General features: G+C 52.3%; 2 protein-coding genes across 4 annotated transcripts in view; one reads left to right on the top strand and one right to left on the bottom strand.

Annotated features, from left to right (window-relative positions):
- Positions 1-1592: 1592 nt before the first annotated feature.
- Positions 1593-3865, bottom strand: SOWAHA (sosondowah ankyrin repeat domain family member A). The gene has a single exon (XM_031598473.2). It carries the CDS (start codon positions 3543-3545, stop codon positions 2208-2210), a length of 1338 nt encoding a protein of 445 aa, XP_031454333.2. The 5' UTR covers positions 3546-3865; the 3' UTR covers positions 1593-2207.
- A 5887-nt stretch (positions 3866-9752) lies between these two features.
- The window catches only part of SEPTIN8 (septin 8), a 32005-nt gene continuing 18469 nt past the window's right edge, over positions 9753-23288 (top strand). For all 3 annotated transcript variants that reach the window (XM_090151113.1, XM_031598470.2, XM_090151114.1), the window contains exon 1: positions 9753-9909. In XM_090151113.1, the coding sequence (XP_090007239.1) occupies positions 9880-9909 (30 nt within the window). In that variant the 5' untranslated portion in view covers positions 9753-9879. The remainder of the gene's footprint in view (positions 9910-23288) is intronic.

The following is a 23288-nucleotide window of genomic DNA, read 5'->3' as shown; positions in this document are numbered from 1 at the left end:
CCAGCTAACTGCAGCACCTCCCAGCAAAGAATACTGCAGAGCTTCCTGGCTGGCACGTGCTGCAGTGAAGTCAGTTATCTCGGCTGTGACTTCTTGGTTTTGCTTTGAAGCATGCCCTCTGCTTTCCTCATGGTGCAGCCGCAACCAAAGCTGCACAGGTTGTTGGCTTTTAAAAGAGAAAACGCTCCATCTTTGTGCCTTGCTTCTGCTGCAGGTTGGATTTACACCAAAGAAGCACTAGAAGTTCAGCGGTGTGATATGAAGAGTCAGGGGTGTAGGCAAAACTAGTGGACAAACTTCCAAATAAGACTGAATCAAACTGGAACCATTTCCCAGCTGCCACAGGATGCTGTCCCCAGGCAGCCCCAGCTCTGCCAGCAGTAACACAGACGCACACAGATGCCTCTGTGGTTTCAAGAGCTACAGCAAAGAAAGTGTTTAATGTCACAAAAACATTGAAACGGAGCGACAGACATTTTCCTGCAGCCCCAAGAACCAAGGCTGAAGCACAAATCAAGGCTTCAAACGACCACACTGGTCAACAGTCACACCAACACATATGGAGCAAATAGGATCATTATTTTTGTTTTTAACCCATCTCCAGATGTGTAAGTCGCAAGGTGCTTGATCATTAACATTCTGTTAACGATTTAATGAGTTTGACACGGAAACAGAATGACAAAAAATGAATCCTCGTCTGTGAGAGCAGCAGCTCAGCCCCTCCTGCAGGCAGCACCACGTCAGGGCAGGGGCACAAAGGTGATGTCATCTTCAATGTGGTCCTACGGCACTGGGCTTAATTCAAGGCTGAAAGACACATTCCTGGAGTCACTGGCTTGGAAAGAAAGGCAAGGCATGCAAACAAGTGTTGCAAGGAAACCAAAACACCTGACTGGGGCCGAGAGCAGAGCATGCGCAGAGCTCTGTCACCTCTGCCACCTCTGCTCACAAAGCTCTGCGGTTGCGTTGTGAGCACAGAAGCACTGCAGGCAGCTGCTGCTCTCAGCTCTGCCTCTTCATTTCAAGGCAGCTTTAAGTGAGTAATTTTAAAAACCGATAATCTCATTGCAAACGTAGCTTCCAACAGCACTCCAGCTGCAAGTAATGCGTGCAGCTCTACTTAAGAAACACAGTTATGTCTATAATACAGAAGAAAAAGTAAAGCGAGTTTCAGATCAGCAACTCATGCAGTCGAGATACACATTGCTTTCAGAGGCCATGCACACATTTGGCCATGAAGCACTCAAAGAACAAAGCCCGTTTTTAAAAATAAATATTGTTTCCAAGTAGCTCAAAACCAAAGTTCAAGTTTTAAATAAAAAATTCTGCTGTAGCAGCCTCAGTGCTGCTCAGATACCCTGCAGGATCCGGTTCCTACTTTCTCACTTCACTTTATTATACCATCTGATATCAGAAATGTGTTCATTCAGATGAAGCCACTGAACTACAGCCAAATGCTCACAGTATTGAGGCACAGTCGGTACCACCTGGGCAAAGTCCTTCGGGAAGGGAACACAAAGAGAAATGCAAACCAAGCTTCCGACTGAGGTAGACAGATCATGGAGACAGAGCAACAAGTGTTGGGTTGGGTTTTTTTTTTTCCTTTTTGCTTTTTAACCTTGCCAAGGAAAATGCTTTAGGCAACAATAAAGACATGTTAGTATTTCTGATAGTGAGAAACTTTGTTTTGAAAAAACTAAATGCACAATTTTAAAATAGAAACATTCCTCTTCTGTTACCAAAACAATCAGAATCATCATAGAAAACTATGCATCTTTCTCCTAATAATTTCAGCCTGCTGTAGAACAAGCCACGTTAAAGCAGCCAGCTACCAGCGTGCTGTTCACAGTGTAAAACATGCAGCTCTTCGGCTGAGGAACGCAGAACAAGAAGCTGTACCTTAAGCATTTATAGCCTGTCTACACACAGATGTTTTTCCAGCTTTTCAGCCATCAAGTGTAATGTCTGTGGTCTTCACTGGTGTGCTGGTGCCTCTGGCACTGCAGTGCTCACAGGGCAGCTCCCTCTCCTCAGGCTTCTGAGAGCTGGGCTTCATCCAGTGACCTGTGGAGCCAGACCCCATCACCCATTCATTTAAACTTCCAAAAAGAAAGAAACAGGGAGAAGAAATCCAATTTACTGCTGTGAGAGAAAACCAAGCTCCCCAGTCATGCTACTGAACGATTCTGACTCCAGGAAGGCAGAGTCTAATGGCCAAAGAACAGCTCAGAAACTGGCCTGCGCTTCATGACAGCCTCCTCGTGCTCCTCTTCCTCCACCACCTCAGAGAGTGAGCAGTATGAAGGAAATCCCCCTCTGGTTTTCGGCTTCCTCCTGGGGCCTGTGGTGGCAGTCAGCAGCTTGTTCAAGGACGAAGGCTTCCTCAAACCTTTGGTGAGATCGTAGAAAGCCATGTCATCGGAGATGACCCCCAGGAAAGTGCTGGTGGAGCTCAGGATGGACGCAGCGATCTTGGTGCTCTTCTTGATGGGCACCGTGGGTCCCGTGGGGTGTTGGAGTGTGGGGTCCCCCAGTAAGCGCCTGACTGCCACGGAGGTCCCGTCCTTCAAGTACTGGTGTGGCTTCTTCCCACTGTAGTCCCTCAGGTCGATCTTGGCATGGTAGCTGCGGACCAGCACGGAGATGACGGCGTCCCGGCCGTGCATGGCAGCGAGGTGCAGCGCCGTGTAGCCGCCGTGCGACCTGGCATCCACATTGACGTGGGCCCCTTCCTTCTCTGCTACATCGATGATGTTCCTCACCATGTCGCAGTTGCCATTCTTGGCAGCCCAGTGCAGGGCTGTGAAGCCCAAGATGAAGTCCCTCCGGGCCGCCAGGCTCGCATCACCCAACAGCAGCCCATGGAGCTGCTGGGACCACTGCCCTTCAGCCGCCATCAGCAGCCAGCGGTGCTCAGCCTCCTCTAGTGGCACTTCTGTCAGCTCCTCGCTGGCCCGGTGGTTCTTGGGGGCCCGACGCAGACTGGGCGAGTGGCACCCGCTGTCCTCCTCCTCGGCTAAGGGCGATGCGGCGTTCTCCAGCTCTTCAGACGGCCCCGGAGCCGTAGCAGAGTTGGGAGCAGCCGGGGCCGGCACGCAGCGCACCGGCAGCATGCAGGGCTTGGGGAGCGGCTCCCTGCGGGCATTGGCCCCGCCGGCGGGCAGCGGCACCCCGCCGCCTCCAGCCTGGAAGAGCCCGCGGAGCTCGGACACGGCCCGAGGCGACGGCAGCTCCTCGAGGGACGGCGGGGACAGCCGCTCCTCGGATGGGGGCTCGGAACCTCCATCTCCGCTCTTCTCCGGGGGCGGGCCGGGCCGCAGGTGCCTCCGCAGCACGACGAACTTGGTGCCCTGCCGCTCCTTCACCACCGCCACGGCGTTCACCGCCTCCTTGAAGCGCTCCCGCCGCTCCGCCCGCTCCGACGCGTCCCCACCGGCCTCCAGCAGCGGCCGGAAGGCGCTCAGCAGCTCTGCGTTGCTCACCCACCCGCCGCGTTCCCGCAGGAAGCCCAGCACGGCGGGGGAGTCGAGGGCGAGCTCCGCCATCCCGCAGCCACAGGTGGGGCCGCCGCCGCAGCGCTCCGCCGCCCGATCCCCCGAGGCGGAGCTGCCGGGACCGGCGGGCAGCGCGCACCTGCGGGCCGAGGTGATGGAGCCGCCCGCGCCTCCGCCTCCGTCGATGGGAGCGGAGCGGGGCGGTTCGGCCGCGCCTCTCTCCTTTCTCCTCCCCGCGGGGCGGTGCTGCGCTGCCGGCGCTCCCCGGCAGGTGCGGGTGAGGGGCAGGTGGCGGCCCGGCTCCCTCCGCCGCTTTCCTCCTCCCACCCCCCGAGGGCGGGTTGGAACCGGCAGCCGGGCTCTCGGGGCCAACTTTGTTTGTATTTAACCGCAGAGTTTCTGGAGCCGCGTGTTTAGCTGGAGGGGATGGGGAAGAAAGGAGCCTCGGCTGCTCGGGGAAGCAGTGTGTACCCCCCGACTGTGCCCCCCCGGGCTGTGACAGACGTCACCTCCCCGCTGCAGCAAAGCGCAGCCGTGCGTCCCTCTGTGTTTGTTGTGTTGCAGCCTGGCTAACGGAGGAGGTGCACTCGGGTCTCTCACCCAACGCTTCATCGGCTGGTTCCTCTTCCAGCTCTCTGAAACGGTGGTTTTGGGCTCGGCGTTGGCTGCCGGCGCAGCTCTGAGCAGCGGTTGGAGCTCTGCTACCCAAAGATTCTGCCAGAGCAGCGCCCGTCTGTGGCTCCGTGACAGCGCCTGGCACAAATGGGAGCAAATGGATGGGTGGATGGCTCTGCACTCTGAAACACATTCTGTAGTATGTGCTGCCATGTGTCTGAGTGTATCTATGCTGTGTGTTTATCTTTTGGCTACATAGTACCTACTACAACACGCATAACTGTATCAATGATGAAACCTTCACAGCATGCCTGCGCCTATTTGTGTGCATCTGAGAGAGGAGAGGTGTTCTCTTTTCATACGGAGAACTGTCTGACTGTGCTGCCATATCAATTACTTCTGCTTAAGCAGTTCTCTTAATGTAATTATTGTTCTCAGCTCTACAGAAGAAAGAAGCCTCAGAGAAATGCCCTTCCCTAGGAGGAGGAGGACTGGAGCCCTGCTGCAGAGACAACACTCAGCCACAAACTTGTTTTCTCCTCTGCTGAGTGTTGCAATTGAGATCAGTGAATCGATTCCTGAGTGACTGAACAGTTTGTCTAGGAAAACAGCAAGAGAGAGAACACAAAGCAAGCAGAGCCAGTGTGGCACAAAGACAGATAAAAGTAGCTGTCTGCGTGAGGATGGATGAGAAAAACAGAAAACAGGCTTTTGTTCTCTCTGTCTCGGAGTTTGACTGAAATGGAATATCAGCCTGTGCCCAAATCTCCATTTTGAAGGCGGTTCAAGGTGCAGCAGCCTCCACTCAGCACATCTCTCTCCTTTCTGCCTCTCCACACCCATTTGTGGTGGTGGAAGGAATTGCTCAGTCCATCCCTTGGCAGCCTTTCCCCTCCTGGCTCCATCATTGTGCAGATCTCTGAAAAGCTATTTTATCTCTTGCTCACAAGCTGGCACTGAGCCAGCTCCTCAAAATCATTGTGCTGTGCTGTGCTGTGCTGTGCTGTGCTGTGCTGTAGTGTTCTTTCACATAATGGCAAGCAGTCCTCATGCTGCTCATAGCAATTCGGTGCTTCTGTGGGCATCGCACACCTCTCGTTACTGCCTTTAGACGTGGCTGTGCAGTAACCCCACCCTCTGCTGAGGGAGCTGCTCGTGTGTGGGGTTTCAGAGTATTAGCAACGCTTTCCAGTTTATGGCATCCCTTGCAGATCTGCCTTGCCTACTGCAGAGAGCTAATAATGAGCAAGCATCCAAAAATGAATTGCTATGGCTTGATTTCAATGTTAATTGTTCTTTCTTACTGGAATCTATTGCAGGCATAAGAGAATCTCAGCAGTCCCTGATGCTGGTTTTGCAAACCTTCAGCTGTGCACTGGGAATATAGTTCATACCTGACAATGAGCAAGAAGGGGGGGAAGAAAACAGATCTGAAGGACAGGCTTTTTTTTATAGAGCATTTTCCTTAACTTGCAGCAGAAGTTAAGCTGTTTGAATGAATGTTATTAATATAGATAATAAACGAGCCCAGAGCACTGTGGGCATTGCTTCCCCATCATCTGGAACTTCCAGCCTTAAAAACCATGAGAAGTTCTGCTGCTTTTTTTTATGTCACCAAAAATCTATAAAGCAAATATTTTGTGTGAGGCTATTTAGGGAACTCTGTGGGCTGCTTTTAGGAGATTTCAAGCCAACTGTTACATGTCTTGATATTTCTGATTTACGGGTGGGACAAAAACAATGTACAGAAATACACGATTCATTTGATTTACTGCTACTGTTTTAAACACCAGTATTGCAGCTCACTGCTTCTGTGCCATGAGAGAGCTGGCCTCTGATTTGAACCGAGCAGTTCTGTCTTTCCTGTGCAGAAATGTCACCGACTTTGAAACTATGGCATTGCAATGTAGTAACATGCATTGAGAGGCTGAGTGCTCTGCCACCCCCTCAGGTGAGGAAGGCAATGGCCTCGTGGCTACAATTATTCACACCACACAAACCCAGGAAGTAAACGGGGAGATAAAGCGCTGCATCGAAGCAAAGGAATGTCTGTTGGCACTGCAGAACTGAAGGAGACAGCATCTCAGGTCCTGCTCCTTCCCACCAGGAAGGTGAAGTGCTATGGGGGAAGCAAAAGAGGAAGGAAGGGGGGATGTGTGGGGGCAGCTGCAGTTGGATGTGGCTCTGCTGCTTTGCAGGAAGGTGAGGTTTGGCTGTGCTGGCTGCCAATGGCATTTCTACCTCCAGGAGAGCTGACTTGCCTTGAAACGGAGTCAGAACAAGCAGAATGGCAACACTCACCATTTTTCAGTTTCAGTGTTGATATTTTCGTGTGAAACAAAGAGCATGCACTGTGAGGGGGAAACAGCTCCTCCTTTGTTCTATGGAGAAATGCAGTAACCTTCAATGGATAAACAAGTGAGCGAAAGTCTGGGAGGGGTGGGTGTGAGGGCTGTTTGCAGATAAAAGGCAGCAAGGTTGAGCTGTAACTCCAGGACCTCAGCCATCCAGATGCAGCTATTCACATGTCTCAGAGTTTGTGGTTATGAAACATTGCTTGTTCCACACAGATGGTGGCATGGCCTGCCCCAAACGTCCCATTTTTCAGGTGGTGCCCATAAACTTGGTGGGTTCTGCCAGAAGCAATGCAGACCTGCACTCCAGCAGAGCGATGCAAACCTGGCACGAGGTGCAGTGTGGGAGTGCTGCCCTTCAGTGTAAGGAAGCAGGAAAATTTGGGGTCTGTTTCCAGCCATCCCAGCCACGGTGCTGGGATCACTCAGGAAATGGACACAACTCCCACTGACTCTTCTTCAGGCTCAGGAAGATGACAGCATTTCTGCAGAAAAGCCTTCTATGTCCCATACATTGTTAGTGTAACCAACGAAAGTTGAATGAGGTTCTTGGTGGTTGTGCTGCTAAAAACTACCTGAAACCATTTGGTCTGTAGCAACCCAGAGGGAAGTACTGCATGAAATAAACAGTTACCAACAAGCTGCTTCCTCTGGCTTGTGTTGCAGAATGTGAGAGGGCTTTGTTTATCTGTACCACCTGGATTGGAGAACCAAGGATCCTCAGCAGCACAGCTGAAAGCCAGAGCCAAGCATCAGCACTGCTGCAGTGCCTTGGAATTTCCTTCACGTGGTGGGATTTCCTTTATGCCGTGGATCTTTGCATCTGACCTGAGGCTCAGGGATACCAGCAGCTGTTGGGGATCAGCCTGTGTGAGCCTCCTGCAATGTCCTGTGCTGTGTGGTCAGGGAAAAGGGCTCTTAATGAATGGCACTCAATGCACCTGGCATAATGGGATTTAAGCAAGTGTCAAGTGTTATGTTGTCTTAAACCAGGACTGCAAAGATTGCTTCTAATAGAAAAGAAAAAAAAAAAGAGTAGTTATTAAACATCAATGTCTGTTTATCTTTGCTTCTTTGTGATGTACAGAGAAGGCTTAAAAATTAATCTCTGTCTCTACACAAACAATTCTACTTGCATCCGAAAACCAGAAAATCCAGATTTGGGCTTTTTTTCCCCTGAAGGACTCGGGGACAACTGCAGAACCTTCAGAATCAGCCACAGCAACAAGAAATATATTGCTGTGTGAGTGCCTGTTCTGGACAAACATCTCCTCTGGCAGGGCTAAGTGAGCAGAGCAGCTTTGCTACCCTTGGCAGCTCCAGCACAAGGCAGCACAAACCAAGAGCTGTTTGTGACTGCAAGATACATTTGTACATTTTTTTTTCTTTTCTGTTATTTTTGGAGCCAAGAGAAAAGAAATTAACGGATGGTGGTCAGCAACACCCCTTGTAGAGGAATACAACACTTTTGCAACCTGTCTTCAGCCAGCACAAATGCACGGACTATCAGAACTCATTCAGCTGTAGGTACTTCACTCAGGAAAGCTCTTCTTAACATCTCTGGATTGATCATATTTCAAAAAGCAGACAACTTGGATAACAGCTCCTCAGAAAATGCCTTGAAATTGCTTCAGTGGCAAATACAACCTGCTTCCTGATCTCCAGTCCTCTGAGCACGAGCACTTGATGACCTTTGCCTCTTCCGTTCATTAATCTACGCCTAATTTTCATACCCTGTTTTATTCCTCCAGGACAGCACAGTCACCTTCTGGGATGAACAGTGCAGTGCAGAGCTCCTGCAGTGTGATTCAGGCGGGTCCTCAGGAGAGCTGGGATGAGTTGGGAACAGGCTGAGGTGTAACACACCATCTTGCACTGCTGTAGTGCAGCAACCCCATGCCTGCTAGGACAGTGCAGGCTCATTTATTTATGTTGTGGTGGGAGCAAGAGACCTTTGGAAAGATCACAAATAGCTGATAAGGGAGAAGATGGAAGTTAATATGGAGTGCAGGTCATAGAGTATTATAATGAAGTATAAGTTCTGCTTTAATTTTGTTGCTTAAGGTCTTTGAATGTGCTTTAGGGCACTCCAGGGGCTGTGCTTTCATGGATGATGAATATAAAGAAACTGACATACTGGCTGTCTCCCCTTTGCTTTCTCTTATCAAGAGGTTGAAACGTGGCAAACCTTTTTAAAAGGCAAAACAAGGTTTATTCATTATTTCCTAATAACCGGAGCTTTTTAATTACATCATCACAATCAGGTAATGACTCTATTTGAGGCCTTCCTTTGTGCAGGATGCTGGAGCTCAAGCTGTGGAGGTGTAGGAGCACCTGAGTTGATAACAATGAGTCCTGCAGACAGAACCACTCCAGGTAAGCTCTGCCTGGTCTGTTCCTTGGGAGGGCTGCATGCCTTCACCCCCACTTCCCCCCGTGCTGCAGAGCATGCCTTCCTCTTCCTCCCGGGGCGTCACTCTGGCTGTTTGTTCCTCCTCACATCTGAGCAGCAGCAGTTAGGGCTGAGGTTGGTAAAGCACGCTTAGAAAAGAGGTCTGAGTGTGTGTCCAAAGGCACTGAAGGGATTCCTGCTGCCTTTTTGTTCAGACAGCAGCTTTTCACTGACCCCCACGCGTAGCAAGCTGTAAGCAGACCTGACCTGCCTGGGGACCTCAGTGTGCTTTCGCACTCTTTGCCCAGTCTCACGTTCCGTTTGGAGGCACACACTGCTCCAATAAAGGACGAGGAGGAAAAAACGAGGACATCGGGGCCAAACTGATGTAAAGAGTGGGGAAAGCTGAGGCGTGCTGCAGGTCCGGTGTGGTGACCAGCGGTGTGACAGCGAGCCGGTGGCTCTGAGCAGCTCCTCTCGGTAGAAACGCTGCAGCAGAGGGCACCACAAAGCAAGCGAATCTCCGCTGCGAGCTAACAGCTGGCGGAGCGCCGCAGAGGTGCTGGAAGGGAGCACTCCCCAGTTTCAGCTTGCTGTAAGCAGCGGGCAGCGAAACGGCGGCGATCCGTCGGCAGGCGGCCTCGCACCCAGCGCAGACATCACGCAACCCGCCGTCGCTGCGGTGCGCGTCCGCTGTCGTTGCAGCGCAGGGGCCCGACGGCACGCGGAGCATCGCTGCGGTAACAGCCGAGCTCTCGTAGCTCCCTCCGGGCGGCGCCTCCAGCGGAGCGGAGCGGAACGCACCGCCCGGACCTCCCGCAGGCGGCAGCGCGGGGCACCCCCGGCCCTGAGCGCAGCGGCCGCCCCCGGGAGGGGACCGTGACGGCACGGCGGCCGCTCCCGCCCCTCCCCGCCCCTCGACCGGTGCCGGCGGAGGGGAGTTTCCAGGAAGTGGCCATATTGGATCCATTCAGCCGCAGCCACTCGGGGCGGGCAGAGCCCCGCGCCGCGCTCAGCTCCGGCCATGGCCGCCACCGACCTGGAGCGCTTCTCGGTGAGGAGCGGGGCGGGTTGGGGGCTGCGGGCGGCTCCCGGTGCCGGCGGGGCGAGGAGCGCAGCCCGGCGTTGTGTAACGGCGGCGGGACGCGGGCTGCCCGCATCGGCACGGCGGGCTGTGCGGGGCTGTGCTTTGCTGCGGGAAGGCTGTGCGAGCTCCGCAGCCCGGCGGTGCCTCTTGGAGCGCTTATAGCTATAAAAACCTCTTTCCCGCATGAAATAGCGGAGCTCCGAAGTGAGGACTGCTGAGCGTGATGCTGCTAAACCGGTGGGAGCGGCGGCGGTTCCCGGATCGCCGGCGTGCTGCCCGGGCACGGCCCTGCCGCCCTTCCCTCTGTGGCTGCTGCTTGCCAACAGCCTCCAACTGCTGCGTTCCTCCCGGCCCCGAAGTTTCCATCTCGGAATTGAATTTGTAGGAGCGGAGCTGACCTGAGACTCGCACCGCGTACAGCGCGTTGTGGGCTCCTTTCTAAGGCAGGGAATGTTGCTGAGCTCCGGGCGGGCGGTTGGTGCGGAGCCCCGGAGGCAAAACGCGGAGCAGCGAAGCGGGGCTGCGTTGTTTCGGTGTATAAATACCCGTAAGGCCGCCTCGCTGTGCCAGCTGGTGCTGCTCGGCTTTTCTTAGGTGTTACAGAGCCCTAAATGCTGCCGAGCCTGGGAGCGAGCCAATTTAATTTAGGAGTCTTCGGTGCGGGTACTTCGGTACTCGGTGTGCTTACATCCATGTGCTGTCGCTTTTTTTTTTTTTTTTTTTTTTTGTCTTAAATAAAAGTTCCCAAATGCTTTTGGCTCCCACTGGAGCAGAGTGAGATGGCTGAACTGCAGCGTGAATTCAGAGCCCAGCTCCGTTAGTGGAAAATCTTCTGATGGTGTGCGGGAGCAGAGATGGGCTGGGGGGGGTCCTGCAGCCCGTGGGTTCCTCGGCTGCTCTTTGCCTTTGGGCTCGCTGGCCAGGGGCTGTGGCACAACGCGCTGGGTGAGCAGCATCTCCTCTCAGTCTGATGCAGTGCTGAGTGCTGCCCTGCTCGCTCTGCTCCCTCCATCCTCAGTGCCCGTTCTGGCTCTGCTGCTGCTCCCCCAGCAGGATCGTGGACACCTCCCGTTGGAGATATTCTGCTTGTTTGTTCGGTGGTCCTCAGAGCTTTCTGGGTGTTACTCTGTGGCGCTGTGCCTCAGTTTCTTGAGTGTAATTTTGAATGGGAATGGTTTGCTACTGCCAAGAAGAAGTAGTTATATTTGTTTTCACCAGCTATTTGTATCCGTGGGGGGAAATAATGTATCAAAACCTCCTCCAGAGGCTTTTTTAACAGTTATCCCACTTTTCGGATTGGTGAGGTTATTTTTAACTGTCCAGCTGACACTGACCTCCTGGAATGTGGTGACCCTTAGTTTGGATAATGTGTTCAGAAAACTCCCCTTGTACAGTCCTGCCAAGTGCCTCTGCCCCCAGCACAATAACCTTGAAGTGCTGCTGCTGGAAATGCCCAACAAAAGCAAATGAAAGGAAGCTGGGCTCTGAGCAGCAGGATCACACCAGCCGTGCTCAAGTCAGCCTTTGTTTCTGTGAATGTCGTGCCTTTGTTTTTGTCAGTGCCGTGTTTGTGAGAGGTTGGCTGGGCTGCCCTGGGAATGTGCCACACCACCGCCTTGCTGGGAACCTGGGCTGCAGGCATGGTGCTGAGCACCTGCTGTGCAGTACGGTACTGCTGCAGCAGAAAGCAAGCTGATGAGTAGCTGGGGATGTCATCTCAGCCACGCTCAGATTCACTAACAGTTCACTTTGAGCGGAAACTAATGACTTTATGTAATCTGGGCTCTGTGTATGGGAGTTTGGGTCGGTTGTGAAATGCTTCATCGTCAGAGCTTCCCCATTCAGGACCATTCACTGCCACGTGCGGCGGTGCTGGGGTGGACGCTGGCAGTGTTAGCAAAGGTATGGAGAGCAGAAGGCAGAATGTGCTTGAAATGCAACAGGGAAATCCAGAAGCCTTGGAGGAAGCTGGCAAATCTGGAAGGAGAAATGAGGGAAAAGCAACTGGAGATGCGTGGGAGAATAAATGGGATGAGATGTGAGACCCAGGCTGGTAGACGGCTTTGCTTTAGTGGAGCTTTTGCAACCACCAAATGTGTTACTTTCTGTCTTTTGAAGCCAAACCCTTCAGCCTCCTGGAACGCTGTCTCTCTGAGGTCTGAATTAAGCATCTCACGGTGGTGCAAAGGCTGTTCCTTGGGCTTGAGACTGAGCTGTGTGTGTGTGAGGAGGGGCAGATGCATTCAGCCTTCACTTTGGACTGAGAATAAGGATCTAGCATTACGCTGTAAGTTGTGGAAGCGTCACATCTGATCGCTTCGTGTGTCCACTGCGGCTCTGAGTGTGGAGAAGGGCTCTGTGGAGATCCGCGCTCAGTGAAGAGAGTTGTGGATGCGTGCACAGGGTGCAGCTTAGAAGGTCTTGTCAGAAAAAACCGCTGGGAACCTCTGCACTGTGCCTGTTCCTGCCATAGCTGCCTGGGTTGTGATAAACTTCATGCGTTGCTGCTGCTGTTCTCTGGAACCTTGTGTTTTCCCTGACTGCCTGTGTGGCTGAAACCTCTTCCACGTGAGGGTCAGCATTATGTGCCTTTGCCCGTGGAAGGGTGGGCTGAGGACAGCTCTGTGTGCCTTGGCCATGGCAGTGCTGTTGCCAGAGGCCATATGACGGCTGATCCTAAACATAGGCTTACAATCAAATGCTTGAGGAAGATGTTTCCATCACTCAATTACAATGGAAATTGGGGTTTGCTTGGGCTCGGACATCCCTCCTTTCCCTCACCTTGTTATTTGCCCAGTCAGAGCCACTATTTGGAAGTTCCAGGGTTAAATTTCCTGGGTTGTGTTTTGTAGGTGTGTACTTTTTTTTTTTTTAAGCTTTATGCTGAGTTCTCATTTGGAAGAATTCATTCAGGTGTTCCCCCATGCAGCGCTGAACAGAAGCAACAGATTTTTCTCCGAGCTGCTAACGATGTGCCCCAGGAAGCAGCACAGTGGGAGCAGCCCCTGTCCCTCTGTGCCCTGGCAGCCATTCTGCTGCTTTGGGAAGGAGGGTGGGAAGTGCTGTTCCGTGGCAGCAGGCAGATTGGTAGCTGCCTCACTTCTCCTGCAGTCCCTCCCGGGGAGGATTGCCTGTCCTCATGCAGGAAGCCAGCTCTGACTGTTTCAACCACAGGACCAATTAACCCGACCGCAGTCCGCTGCAGTTAAACACTTATTTGGAATGTATGTGCTGAGAACAAACGTTGCCCAGAAAAAGATTTTTGTTTTCCTACCCCGCTGCGGTGCTGTTGGCGAATCCAGAGCATCTCTTCCTCTTGCAAAAGAGATGCAACATGTTGTTCTGCGTGGGAGCTCCGGAGCTGCTCTTACCCGCTCGTAATCACAGCGAGCACCGAGCTGGTGGGTGGAAGGACGTGAGCTGGCAAATGCTGGAGCCGAGTGTGCCCTCTGCGTCGGCAAAACAAATGAAGCCTGAAGAATAACTCTTTCAGGAGGCCGGCTCAGCATCAGGACTCATTGTCAGTGCTGTGGTGGCAGCTGTCAGCCCGTCCCCAGTGTTGCTGGAAGGCCAAAAGCTCCCTAAATGCTGTCTTCTGTAGGAGAATGCCAGCGCTGTCACCAGCTGCGGTGAGAGGCGCAGCCCCATCTCCGGGTGCCCCCGCTGTCCCTGCCCATGCGGTGCCCTCAGATGTCTGCAGGAGCCACTGCTGTGCTCGTCTCCCTCCTCCTCGTGCTCCTCTGGCTCAGAGGTTGGGAGGGAAAGAAATGCCATGATGCTGAATCGGCCTCTCCTGGGTTGTGCAATGAGGGGGAGGCAGTGGGAGGGGTGCAGGTGGGGGTGTGTATCTGGAACATGTCCTGGGCACGTTGGGGCTGTGGGCAGGAGGGGAGCCCTGCTTGTTTTGGATTAGTTGCAGTCTTTACAAATAGTGTGGCCTCGTTCCATGCTTAGTTTTGATTGGGGGTGGCTGTGTACACACACAGCCTGTCTGTTCCTCGCCTTCTCCACATGTATGCGTGCCATGAGCTCTGGGTTTATACCTGAAGCTTAGCATTCAGATATTCGAGTATTGCAAATGTCGAGGCAGTGGATGGATAGGAGAGCTCCATTCAACTCCCAGAGCAGCTGAAGTGAGAAGAATCCCAAAGTCCAGGGCTTTTCCTCAGTCTTGGCCAGCTCAGGCTTCCTCCCAGAGCCTCACCTCCAGTGTGGGACCTCTGCATGCAGAAGTGGATCCAGGCTGGGGGTCAGTGCTCTGAAATGGTGTGACAGCATCCACAGGGCTGTGGCAGGGAGAACTGTGTGCTTTATCCCCAGTCATCACCTCCAGCCTGCAGGCAGAGCATGGGGTCGGGGCTTTGGAGGCACCACTGCATTTGGGCATCCAGATCCCTTTGTGAAGCCAAAAAGCATCTGTCTCCCACACATGAAATTACAGAGATGTCAAACAGTTGGAGAGAGGTTCCCATGGAGCACCCTGCCTCAGGGCCAGAAATGGAAAGCTCTTCTGCCTGGTGCGGTTTCAAAACCAGATGATGGCAGGAAGCTGCGGGGCTGCAGCCCATGCTGCATTTCTACTGGGTTGTTTCGTTCTCCTGGCTGCAGCATGAGGTGCTGTGTTGAGCCCGTGCCACCTCTGCATGACGTGTGCAGGGAAACACGTGGGGAATGTCTGCAGAGCTCTCCCCAGGCAAGGAGCATTCCGGCCGGTTCCTGCTGTAACCAGGGGCAGGATGCAGCCCTTGGCTTCCACGTGGCCTGGAGCCCTGCAGGAGGAGATCTGCTGCCTGCAGCAGGATGCTTGGGCATGCCTGGAGCTGGGGGCTGGTGCAAAGAGTGTTCCAGGACTGGAAATCAAAGCACTGTGCAGTGGCACCCAGCGCTGCCCAGCTGTGCTGTGCTAAGCAGTGTGCATTGCTGCAGGCACAGAGCTGCTCAGGTCAGAGGGGCATCTTCTTGTCCGTACCCTGCTCACAGCAAGCTGCTCCAGGCCTTGGATCCTAATCTGATTTGAAGCTGTCATTCAGCTCTGTCATGGTAAGAGCATTGCCCAAGGAAGGGCTGCCAGAGCTGGGCCTCCCAGGAGCTCTCTCCTCGTCTATCTGTTCTGGCCTGTGATGGTGGGTATGGATTTGTGCCATCGTTTCAGAGACACTGAAGAGTCCTTTCAGGTTATCCTTTGCTATACATTTAATTTTATTTTTCCACTGTTGAGTCTTCCAATTAAAGGCATTCTGTGCTAATACGCTCTGATGCCTTCTGGAGGCATGTTAATGGGGTATCTAGCAGTCAGCTCGTTATGGTGATGGCTTGTTCAGATGATGACCATATTTGTGAGGCAGTACCACGAAGAGCCCTGTCCAGGTGTGGGGAGGGCTGTTTGTGGAGATGCTGTAGGATGGTTACATGAGGCAGCTGGAAAAAAGTATGCAGCGATGCTGGGTTCCCACTAGAATATTTCTGTTCCCTTGTCTAACAATATAAGGAATCATTTTTATTGTAATTGGGCAATATGTTCTGGAAACGTATGTGGGAATTCGACATGTTTATTTTAAGTGGTAACTAAAACAAATAGTTTTGGTGGCTGATATCCAGCATGGCTGGGTAATGACATGGTGGGGATCCAGATCCTTCTTTCCTTGTTAACGCATCTTTTAAACAGCCCCAACCCCTTCCTGTGCCACTCCTTACAGGTAGGCTCCATTTCTTGGCATTGTCCCATATCTGTCTGCATGTGCCCAGCTGGGACCAGGAAGGATGTCCTCTCCTCGTGGTCAGAAGGAGGGGAGGGCTCACATGGGCAAGTGGGAGCTGAGAGTGCATCTGCTGGGGTGAGCATGGGAAAGTCCCATGCTAGATAAGGGGTGAGCTCAGTGTTCTGCTGGCCTTGGTTGACTGAGCAGTTCCATTGCATCGGAAGGCTGAGCACACTGTGGGTGAATAACCTTAGGGAGGAATGGGCTGGGGGGGTGGTGTGTGCTTGTTTGTCTGCCATGGGGTTCTTTGTAAACAGCGTGAAGGGAGAGCTGTGTTTGTGTTCTGGACTCTGCTTTCTTGGTTTTGAATAGCTCTTGGGGGATGGAATTCTTAGGCTGCTGAAAAGCTGAACTTTCTCATCCTTTAAGGTCATTTTGGAGGAAATGTCTCTCATTTTTGGTCCCACAGTCGTCACTGTTGTAACCGACTTTCCTCGTTCTCCAGGCTGTGTTCATGTTTGCAAAACACTGTGTGCATAATGCCCGGCAAATCCTGTTTTGCTTTGTTGTAAACTCCCATCCAGGACTTACGTGATAGGGACAAAACACATGTTAATCCTCTCTTAATTAAGAAAGACCTTGCAATTAATTAGTAAGACTTCACAACAGTCCTAGGGAAATGATGAAATAACAGATTATGGAAAGGAAACGTGTGGAATTTTGTTTTTAGCAGGAAAAGCTCTGAGGGAGGTCAGAGCCAGAAGCAGTCTGTTTGTTTGCAGAAAATGAAAACTGATGTTGCGTTCACAGGTTGGGAATGTATCATCTTAGTGTGTGTTGTGTAAGGAAGATGAGAAGCACTGCGCTCCCTGCAGACTCAGCTCTGGAAGTCAGCAGAGAGTGATGCTTTAGGCCCGTGCCAGCTCGTTTGATTCTGTTAGAGATGTGTGGGATTCTTATTTTACCTCTCGGAGGAAGGAAGGCTGTGAGGCTGTGCTGCAGCTCAGCTGTTGGCTGCTGCTCTGAGCAGAAGGCAGTTACCTGCCCAACGCTGTGCAGAGCTCGCCTGCTTCCCTGGGATCTGTGGGGACACAGGGAGTGCTGTGAAGCACTATTGTGCTTTGCTGTTGTATTTTGTTTGTGGAAAAAGCATCACTTCGGGCCATGTAACCTTCAGCCCCGAAGGGGAGAAGCTCAGTTTTGTGTCTCCATGATGCTGAGCAGCTTTCATTTCTGTTTGATGCGTCTCGGTGATGACTCCATCACTGCTTCTCCTGCAAAGTTTTGCCTGCCTGGAGCACAGCTGGGAGGAGTGTGAATAAAGGCTGGAGTGTCTGGGAAAATTCTTGGCGTTCTTTGCAGAGCTGTTTAAAGGGGGGTGGCAACTGTTGGTTGTGGTTTTTTTTTTCTCCCAGTGTGAGGTTTTCACTGGGGGAGATTGCAGCGTGGGCTGGGAGCATGCAGTGGGAAGCCTGCAGCAGCTGGAGGTGTCCAGCTGCAGTGCTGCATCCAGGGAGGGATGGCTCAGGTGTGGTCCAGCATGCAGTGTGATGGAAAAGAGGTAGAAGTGAGGGCAGCTGGGGTTCTCCCAGCCATTGCTGGAGTGCTGGGCATCACAGTGTTGCAATCAACAGCTCATAGTGCTGCCATGCCACAGCAAGGAAAACACTTCTGCCTTCCCTGCAAAGACGCAGCTCACGCTGTCTGAGCTGCATCCTGTCTGACCAGCAGAATGGATCAGTGAGAGGAGCAGGGAAAGTGAAGCAGACAGCTGTTCTAAGAGAAGCAGTAAATCGGCATAAACCCCACATTTAAAGTTCTCTCTGTTTTTCTTTCCCCAGCCTTCCCTGGCTTCTTACAAAGCAGTAAGGATCTGGAATTTTAAGCACATGCTTAAGATTAACTGAGAATGTTCAGGCTTGAGTATGTGCTTGCACTCGGCAAATCTGCTTGAGATTAGATGGCATTTCTGTGCAAGGACTTTAGCTGAAGTGATGCTGAGGTCTCCCACGATCAGCCCCAGCTGGAAGTGTGCTTCCTTCCATCCCCAGCACTGAGCTCTCTGCCCAGACCCAGCATCCTTGAGCTTGGCCAAAGGAACATTTTCTTCCTGAAAACTTGAGTCTGTCCTGCCTGAGTGTGTGCTGGCTGCTGGTCCCTTGCAGATGTCAAGTGGTTTTCGTTGGGAGTGTCCAGAGATGAGGGGGAGCTTCAGAAAGCCTGATTTGTCATCGCTGTCAGCACTGATCCAGAAACTGGGCCACGTCCCAGGGAGTGCCTGCTGGGACAGAGCAGCTGAATTTGGCATCTGACGTTGTTTGCCCACAAGTCTCAAGGCAGGTGCTTAAGTGCTCCGTGACTCAGTTTCCTTGTGAAATGGAGATAGAGCAGCAGTGCCTGAGCAGGACCTTGCAGTGAGGTGTGTCTGGGGGAGGCCCCTCAGCATTGCCATCTGGCCTTGCTGTGCAGTGCTGCTGGGGCCCGCAGCACTCAGGTGCCAGCATGGCAGTGCGTGGGGCCAGCAGCCATGTGGGTTTGATAAGCAGCCACGTCTCGCTCAGCCCTTCCTTAGCTTGGCTGTAACTGAGGCTCCCTGTGTCACAGCTGGATAATTTCCTTGTTCCATGCGTTTCCACTGAGGAAATGAGGGAAGAGCATTTCATAAACCCCATTGGTATTTGTATTAATCCCTGTGTTTCACGCCCTGTTGTGGATTGTGGACTAGGAAGCAGGAAACAAAAGGCATTGCACTGTGCCTACAGCAGCCCCAAGCTGTGCTGGGTGCAGGGTGGGCTCCTGCAGCGCTGACTGCTGCATCCCTGCTCTCCCTCTCCCTGATCTGAGTCATTCCCATCGGGGAGCTGCAATCTGTCTGCTAGCACTGCTTTCTCATTGCATTTTGATTTGATTGTAAATTGCAGGGTGCCTGGCACGCTGCTCCGTGACTCCCGTCTGCCCACGACTATTTTCAGTGCTGCAGTGCTGGCAGGTGGGGGTAGGGATGCCTGACTGTGCCTGGGTAGGAGGGGAGCCGTGCTGCGGGGTCCTGCAGGATTTGGGTTATTTAAGTTCCAAACATCAACCTGGCTGGAGGAGTTGATGAACCCAGAAGCCCCCAGAAGTGGGAATTGAAGCACTACAGAAAACAATGTGCAGAAATTATTGCCTCTTATTGATAAGTATGCACATGGGTGAAATGTGAATGGAAAAAGCTCGAGGAGAGAGGAATGTGAAATCCTGTTGGCTGTGGACATGAAACGTTTCCCCCAGTGGCTGTGGCTCTGCCTGCAGCCCAGCGAGCCACTCTCTGGCTGTCCCTGGGCTGGAGCTCATCGCTTGGGTGGCAGCCCATGTTGCTTACAGAAAGAAGAAAGGCCTTTGCTGCTTTGCCTTGGAAGATGTCAGCTATTTATCCTTCCTGTGTTTAGTTGGGCCTTGGAAAGGGACAAAGGCACCGTCGGCACAGGAAAGTGCTGCGTTACCTCATCCGTCGCAGCTTGAGGCCAGGGCTCTGCGCTCAGGTCACGGTTTGGCTGAGAAGCAGCAGTGCAGTTTTTTGGGGGGTTTCACTCTTGGTTTTACAGAGCAGTTCACACGTTGCCCACAGGCTGCTGTGTCTGCTGCAGTGAGGCAGTCGGCGTTGTCTCAAGCAGAGAACACAAACGTGTGTCACTGAAGGGCGTTTCATGTCAAGATGGATTGAAGAATGATACCATTCTATTTATTTATTTCATTTTTTAAACAATTGATGTCAAAATGGTCTTTTATACCCCAGTCCTGGTCAGTTCATTCTCCTCCCAGTGTGACAGCAAGGAGGACAAGGGCAGTGATGGAAGGCTGATCCCCTTGGGTTACACAGGCAGAAGCCACTTCTCCTGGGAGCAGCCGTTGGACCATGTGATGATGCAAATTGAAACTGATGCAAATTGGGAGGTGAAGCAAGAAGAGACTGGAAGCAGGAAAGCCACAATCAGTTTTTTCTATTTTTAAAGAGTTGTAGGCATGTTGGTTGTTACTGTAGCTTGTGCTCCTTCTCCTCATGTTTCCTTAATCTCCGTTTCTTCTAATTGTGGGCATGTGGGTACTGTAGTGACTCCTCATAGGGAACCAGATTTAGAATCAGAGAACTCGGTCTCTCTGATTGTGTTTCTCCATGCCTTTTCCATCTCCCTTGCAATAAGAGGGCAAATGACATTATCTTCCAAGGAAGTGGTTTGTGGCCAGCTGCCTTGTTCCTGCTGTGACACTGTGCTGCAGATGGGCTTAGGAAGCCAATGTGGGTTTGAAATGCTGCTTTCAGTTCGCTGATGCAGCTGCAGGAGTGGGCCAGCGTGCTGTCATGTGTCCTCCAGCAGGGCCAGGTGAGCCTGGTGCTGTACAGCAGGCTCCAAGTGCTGTGATTTGAGGTTTGCTTTTGGTTTCTGTGGTGCCTGGTGAAGCACGGCCACCTCCTGCCTGTCCGATGGCAGCAGAGGATCCTGTGATGTCGTTGGACCAGAGCTGGAGATCGATTCTCTCAGGGATGGCCACTGTTCCCATCGTGGAAGTGCCCCCAGGTGCCATTTGTGCGTGTGTTGCCAGGATGGATGCAGGATGGAGCATCCATTGCAAGCTTAACATGGACTTTGGATTTCAAAATGATCCAGCTCTGCTCTGACCTTCGCTGACTCCTTTGTTTCCCACTGAATTCCAGATTCAAAATAAAGCTCATCCCCTCTTCTCAGTGTTTCAAGCCCTTCCTGTCAGCTCGAGGCACAGGAGATCTTCAAAGAGTGCATTCCTTTAAAGGCTCTGCATAGAACCCCAGGAGCTGCCTGTGGTGGGATGCTGCTGAAGCAAGGTCAGGGCTGCTTTGGCAATCCACGCTCAGAGCCATCGTGAGCCCTTAAGTACCATGGTGCAAAATGACCATATTGGCCTCAGAGATGCTCAGCTGCCCCTCTGTTCTTGGCAGCCCAGGGAGGGGTCTCCCTCCCAGTGAGCAGCAGTGCAGTGGTCTCTCCAGGCTGTGAATGTGGGATGTGGGCCTCAGTGGGTGTTGTGAAGGGAGTGCTGTAGGACCGAATGCTGCAAAGGAGTTGGTCTTCTCAGGGAAATTGCTTGCATTCATAATGCTGTCATGCTCCTGTAGTTGATGGATTGGACGAGAAGAATAAAATGAAGAGAACTTTTATTTACTATTATCATTACTGTTTTCCCCTGCTCTTACTGACTACATTGCAGCAGTTATTGCTGTGCCAACAGCAGGGCTGCCTGGGAGCTGGGATGGAGCTGAGCGTGCGGTGCACAGAGCCAATGGTTTCTGTGCTTTGGTATCGGCAGCATTTTGGACCCCATCCAGGTTATTATCACTGTTTACAGAAGTAAAAGCAAACTGTGCTCTTCAAGGTCACAGACAAAAATACGTCCCCAAAGTTTGGCTCGTTGGTTGGGGATTTTGGGAGATGATGAGCAGTTTGGGGTAAGAGTATTTTTGTCCTGTAACCAACTGCTGACCAGAGGAGGGCACAGCCCTGCACAGATGCACTCTTCTCTCTGTCTGAAGCACGACTGAGTTCTCAGTGTCTCCTCTCCTTGCTGGAGCCTATTTTAAACCCAAGCAGCGGTGCTGCCTGTTGCCTGGAAACCTCCTCCGAGCCCAATTGTAGCCATCCACAGCTCCATTTATTTCCTTTCCAAAGCACCATCCCAGGCTTCTGCTTTGTGCTTTTTGTTTGCTTGGTTTGTTTATTATCTAAACCAAGAAGGAACAAAACTCAGTGACTTTGTGGGAATGTTTTGGTTTTTTTTTTGCTTGTCAGCACATTGTGGTGATGGCAGCTGGAGTTTGGCACCACGTAGGGTGTCCAGGCAGAGCAGGGCTGGGAGCAGCCGGAGCTGGGAGGATGGCTGAAACCCAAAGGGACCCCCAGCTCTGCCACCACTGGGTCTGGGGGCTCTTATGCTGCTCTGTGACCGTCTCCTTGAAAGGGAAGAAATATCTCAGAGCCCTTTCCCAGCACACATCTGCCCCCAGTTCCTGCAGCTGCCTTGCTGAGCGTGGCCTGGAATCCCTCCCACAAGCTGGGGGCTCACCATGCTGTCAGCACCCCTCCTGCAGAGCTGTTGGTTGGAGCTTTGTTGTCACTGCAACAGTGAATGGAGGGAAGCACAACCTGGAGATTTCTGTGTCTGTGGAGCCCTTTTTAATTCACTTAGCATTTGCCTAAACAATTGGCCACCTCAGAGCCTTAATTGGCACAGCCTCTCCCACAGGAAGGATTGAAACAATTGCTGTTTCTGCTTGGTTAGAGGGCACCATCAATCCCAGTGGGATGAAACAGCACTGATTGCAGGAGCCCAACTGCAATCCTCTGTGGTTCTGCCCAAGGGGAGCACTGCTCCTGGGTCACAGTGAGCTGGTGGCAAGGCAGTGGGCAGCAGAGAGTTGGAAGGTGAGGTGTAGCTGCTGTTTCAGCTGTTTGCAAGCAGTCCTTGTGATATAAATGACGCATTTTACAAAACGGAGAATGTTGCTTTGTTCTCCCAAAGGCGGCACTGAAGGAGGCTTTGAGTCGAGATGCAGTTGAAAGGTTCATGGTTTACTGTTGGTTGTTTGTGTTGTTTGTTTTAAAGAAATCGTGTTGCAGAGCAGAGAGACGCACGAGGCTCATCGAGTCCTGCTTGAATTCATTCAGAGCCGGTTCGGCCTCTCCTCTGGGTGCTCTGCAGCATCCTGGACGTGGTGCTGGGATGCTAAGGCTGAGGTGTGGGGGATGGATGATTCTTCCATCCCCATCTTTCACTGAGTGCTGATGACTGAGAACAAACAGACCTATATACCAAAGAAACCGAGAGTGAATGAGTCATGCCCTGATGCATGTATCTTTGCTTCTTTAGGGAAGGAGAAGAGCTCTGTAGAGGCTACAGATGGTCACTGGGTTCAGGCACTGTTATTTAGTTGGGCAGAAGGTTGGCAGCGTGATGAAATATTTCTTCATATCTGAACTCTCCCATTAGCTGTTAGGAACAGAAGGACCTTCTGTGAACTCCTCTCTTCTGGACCTGCTCTGCCATTCTGTACAGCAGGTGCACAACCCACCCCCAGAGCCCCCCCGTGTCACCTGGGCTGGGTTTGCTCCGTGGTGCCCAGCACAGTGCAGTGATGTTGAAAGCAGAACTGGTTTAGTTCTGTAGTGCTTTGCACGTGGGCCATCTGTGGCTTTGCTGTGGAGGAGTCTTGGACTCTGCCAGACGATCTGTAGACATTTATTGCCTTTGTTTCTAAGCAGCACTTCCCGTACAGGTGACCAGCTCTGTCCTGCTCCGGGGGAGGGAGGAGACAGAAGGAAGAACAACGTGTGTATGGGGGAGGCAGGAACGGGAACTGCAGAGAAACAGTGGAAACTGCGTGGTCACAGATGGTAAAGCGAGAGGGTTCCTCATCCTGACCGGGCTGGAAGCTCGAGCAAACAAAATCACGCTGCTCATGGCATAGCAAGGGAAACAGATCGAGTGCTTGGGGAGAACACAGAGCTTGTCTGCCTGCATTCAGTGCTGGAGGAGTTGAGAAAATAAAATGGAGGAGGAAAAATGAGGGATAAAATGTACATAATGGGTTTTCCTTCGTTAACCTCTCCCAGCTGCATGCAGTTGGAATTCATGTTA

The sequence above is a fragment of the Phasianus colchicus genome, chromosome 15, assembly GCF_987193195.1.
Source record: "Phasianus colchicus chromosome 15, bPhaCol1.hap1.1, whole genome shotgun sequence".
NCBI classification, from domain to species: Eukaryota; Metazoa; Chordata; class Aves; order Galliformes; family Phasianidae; genus Phasianus; species Phasianus colchicus.
This window is presented reverse-complemented; position numbering and strand designations above follow the sequence as displayed.

Coding starts and splice junctions, on each gene's coding strand:
- SOWAHA (XM_031598473.2), bottom strand. CDS start 3,545: ATGGCGGAGCTCGCCCTCGACTCCCCCGCCGTGCTGGGCTTCCTGCGG.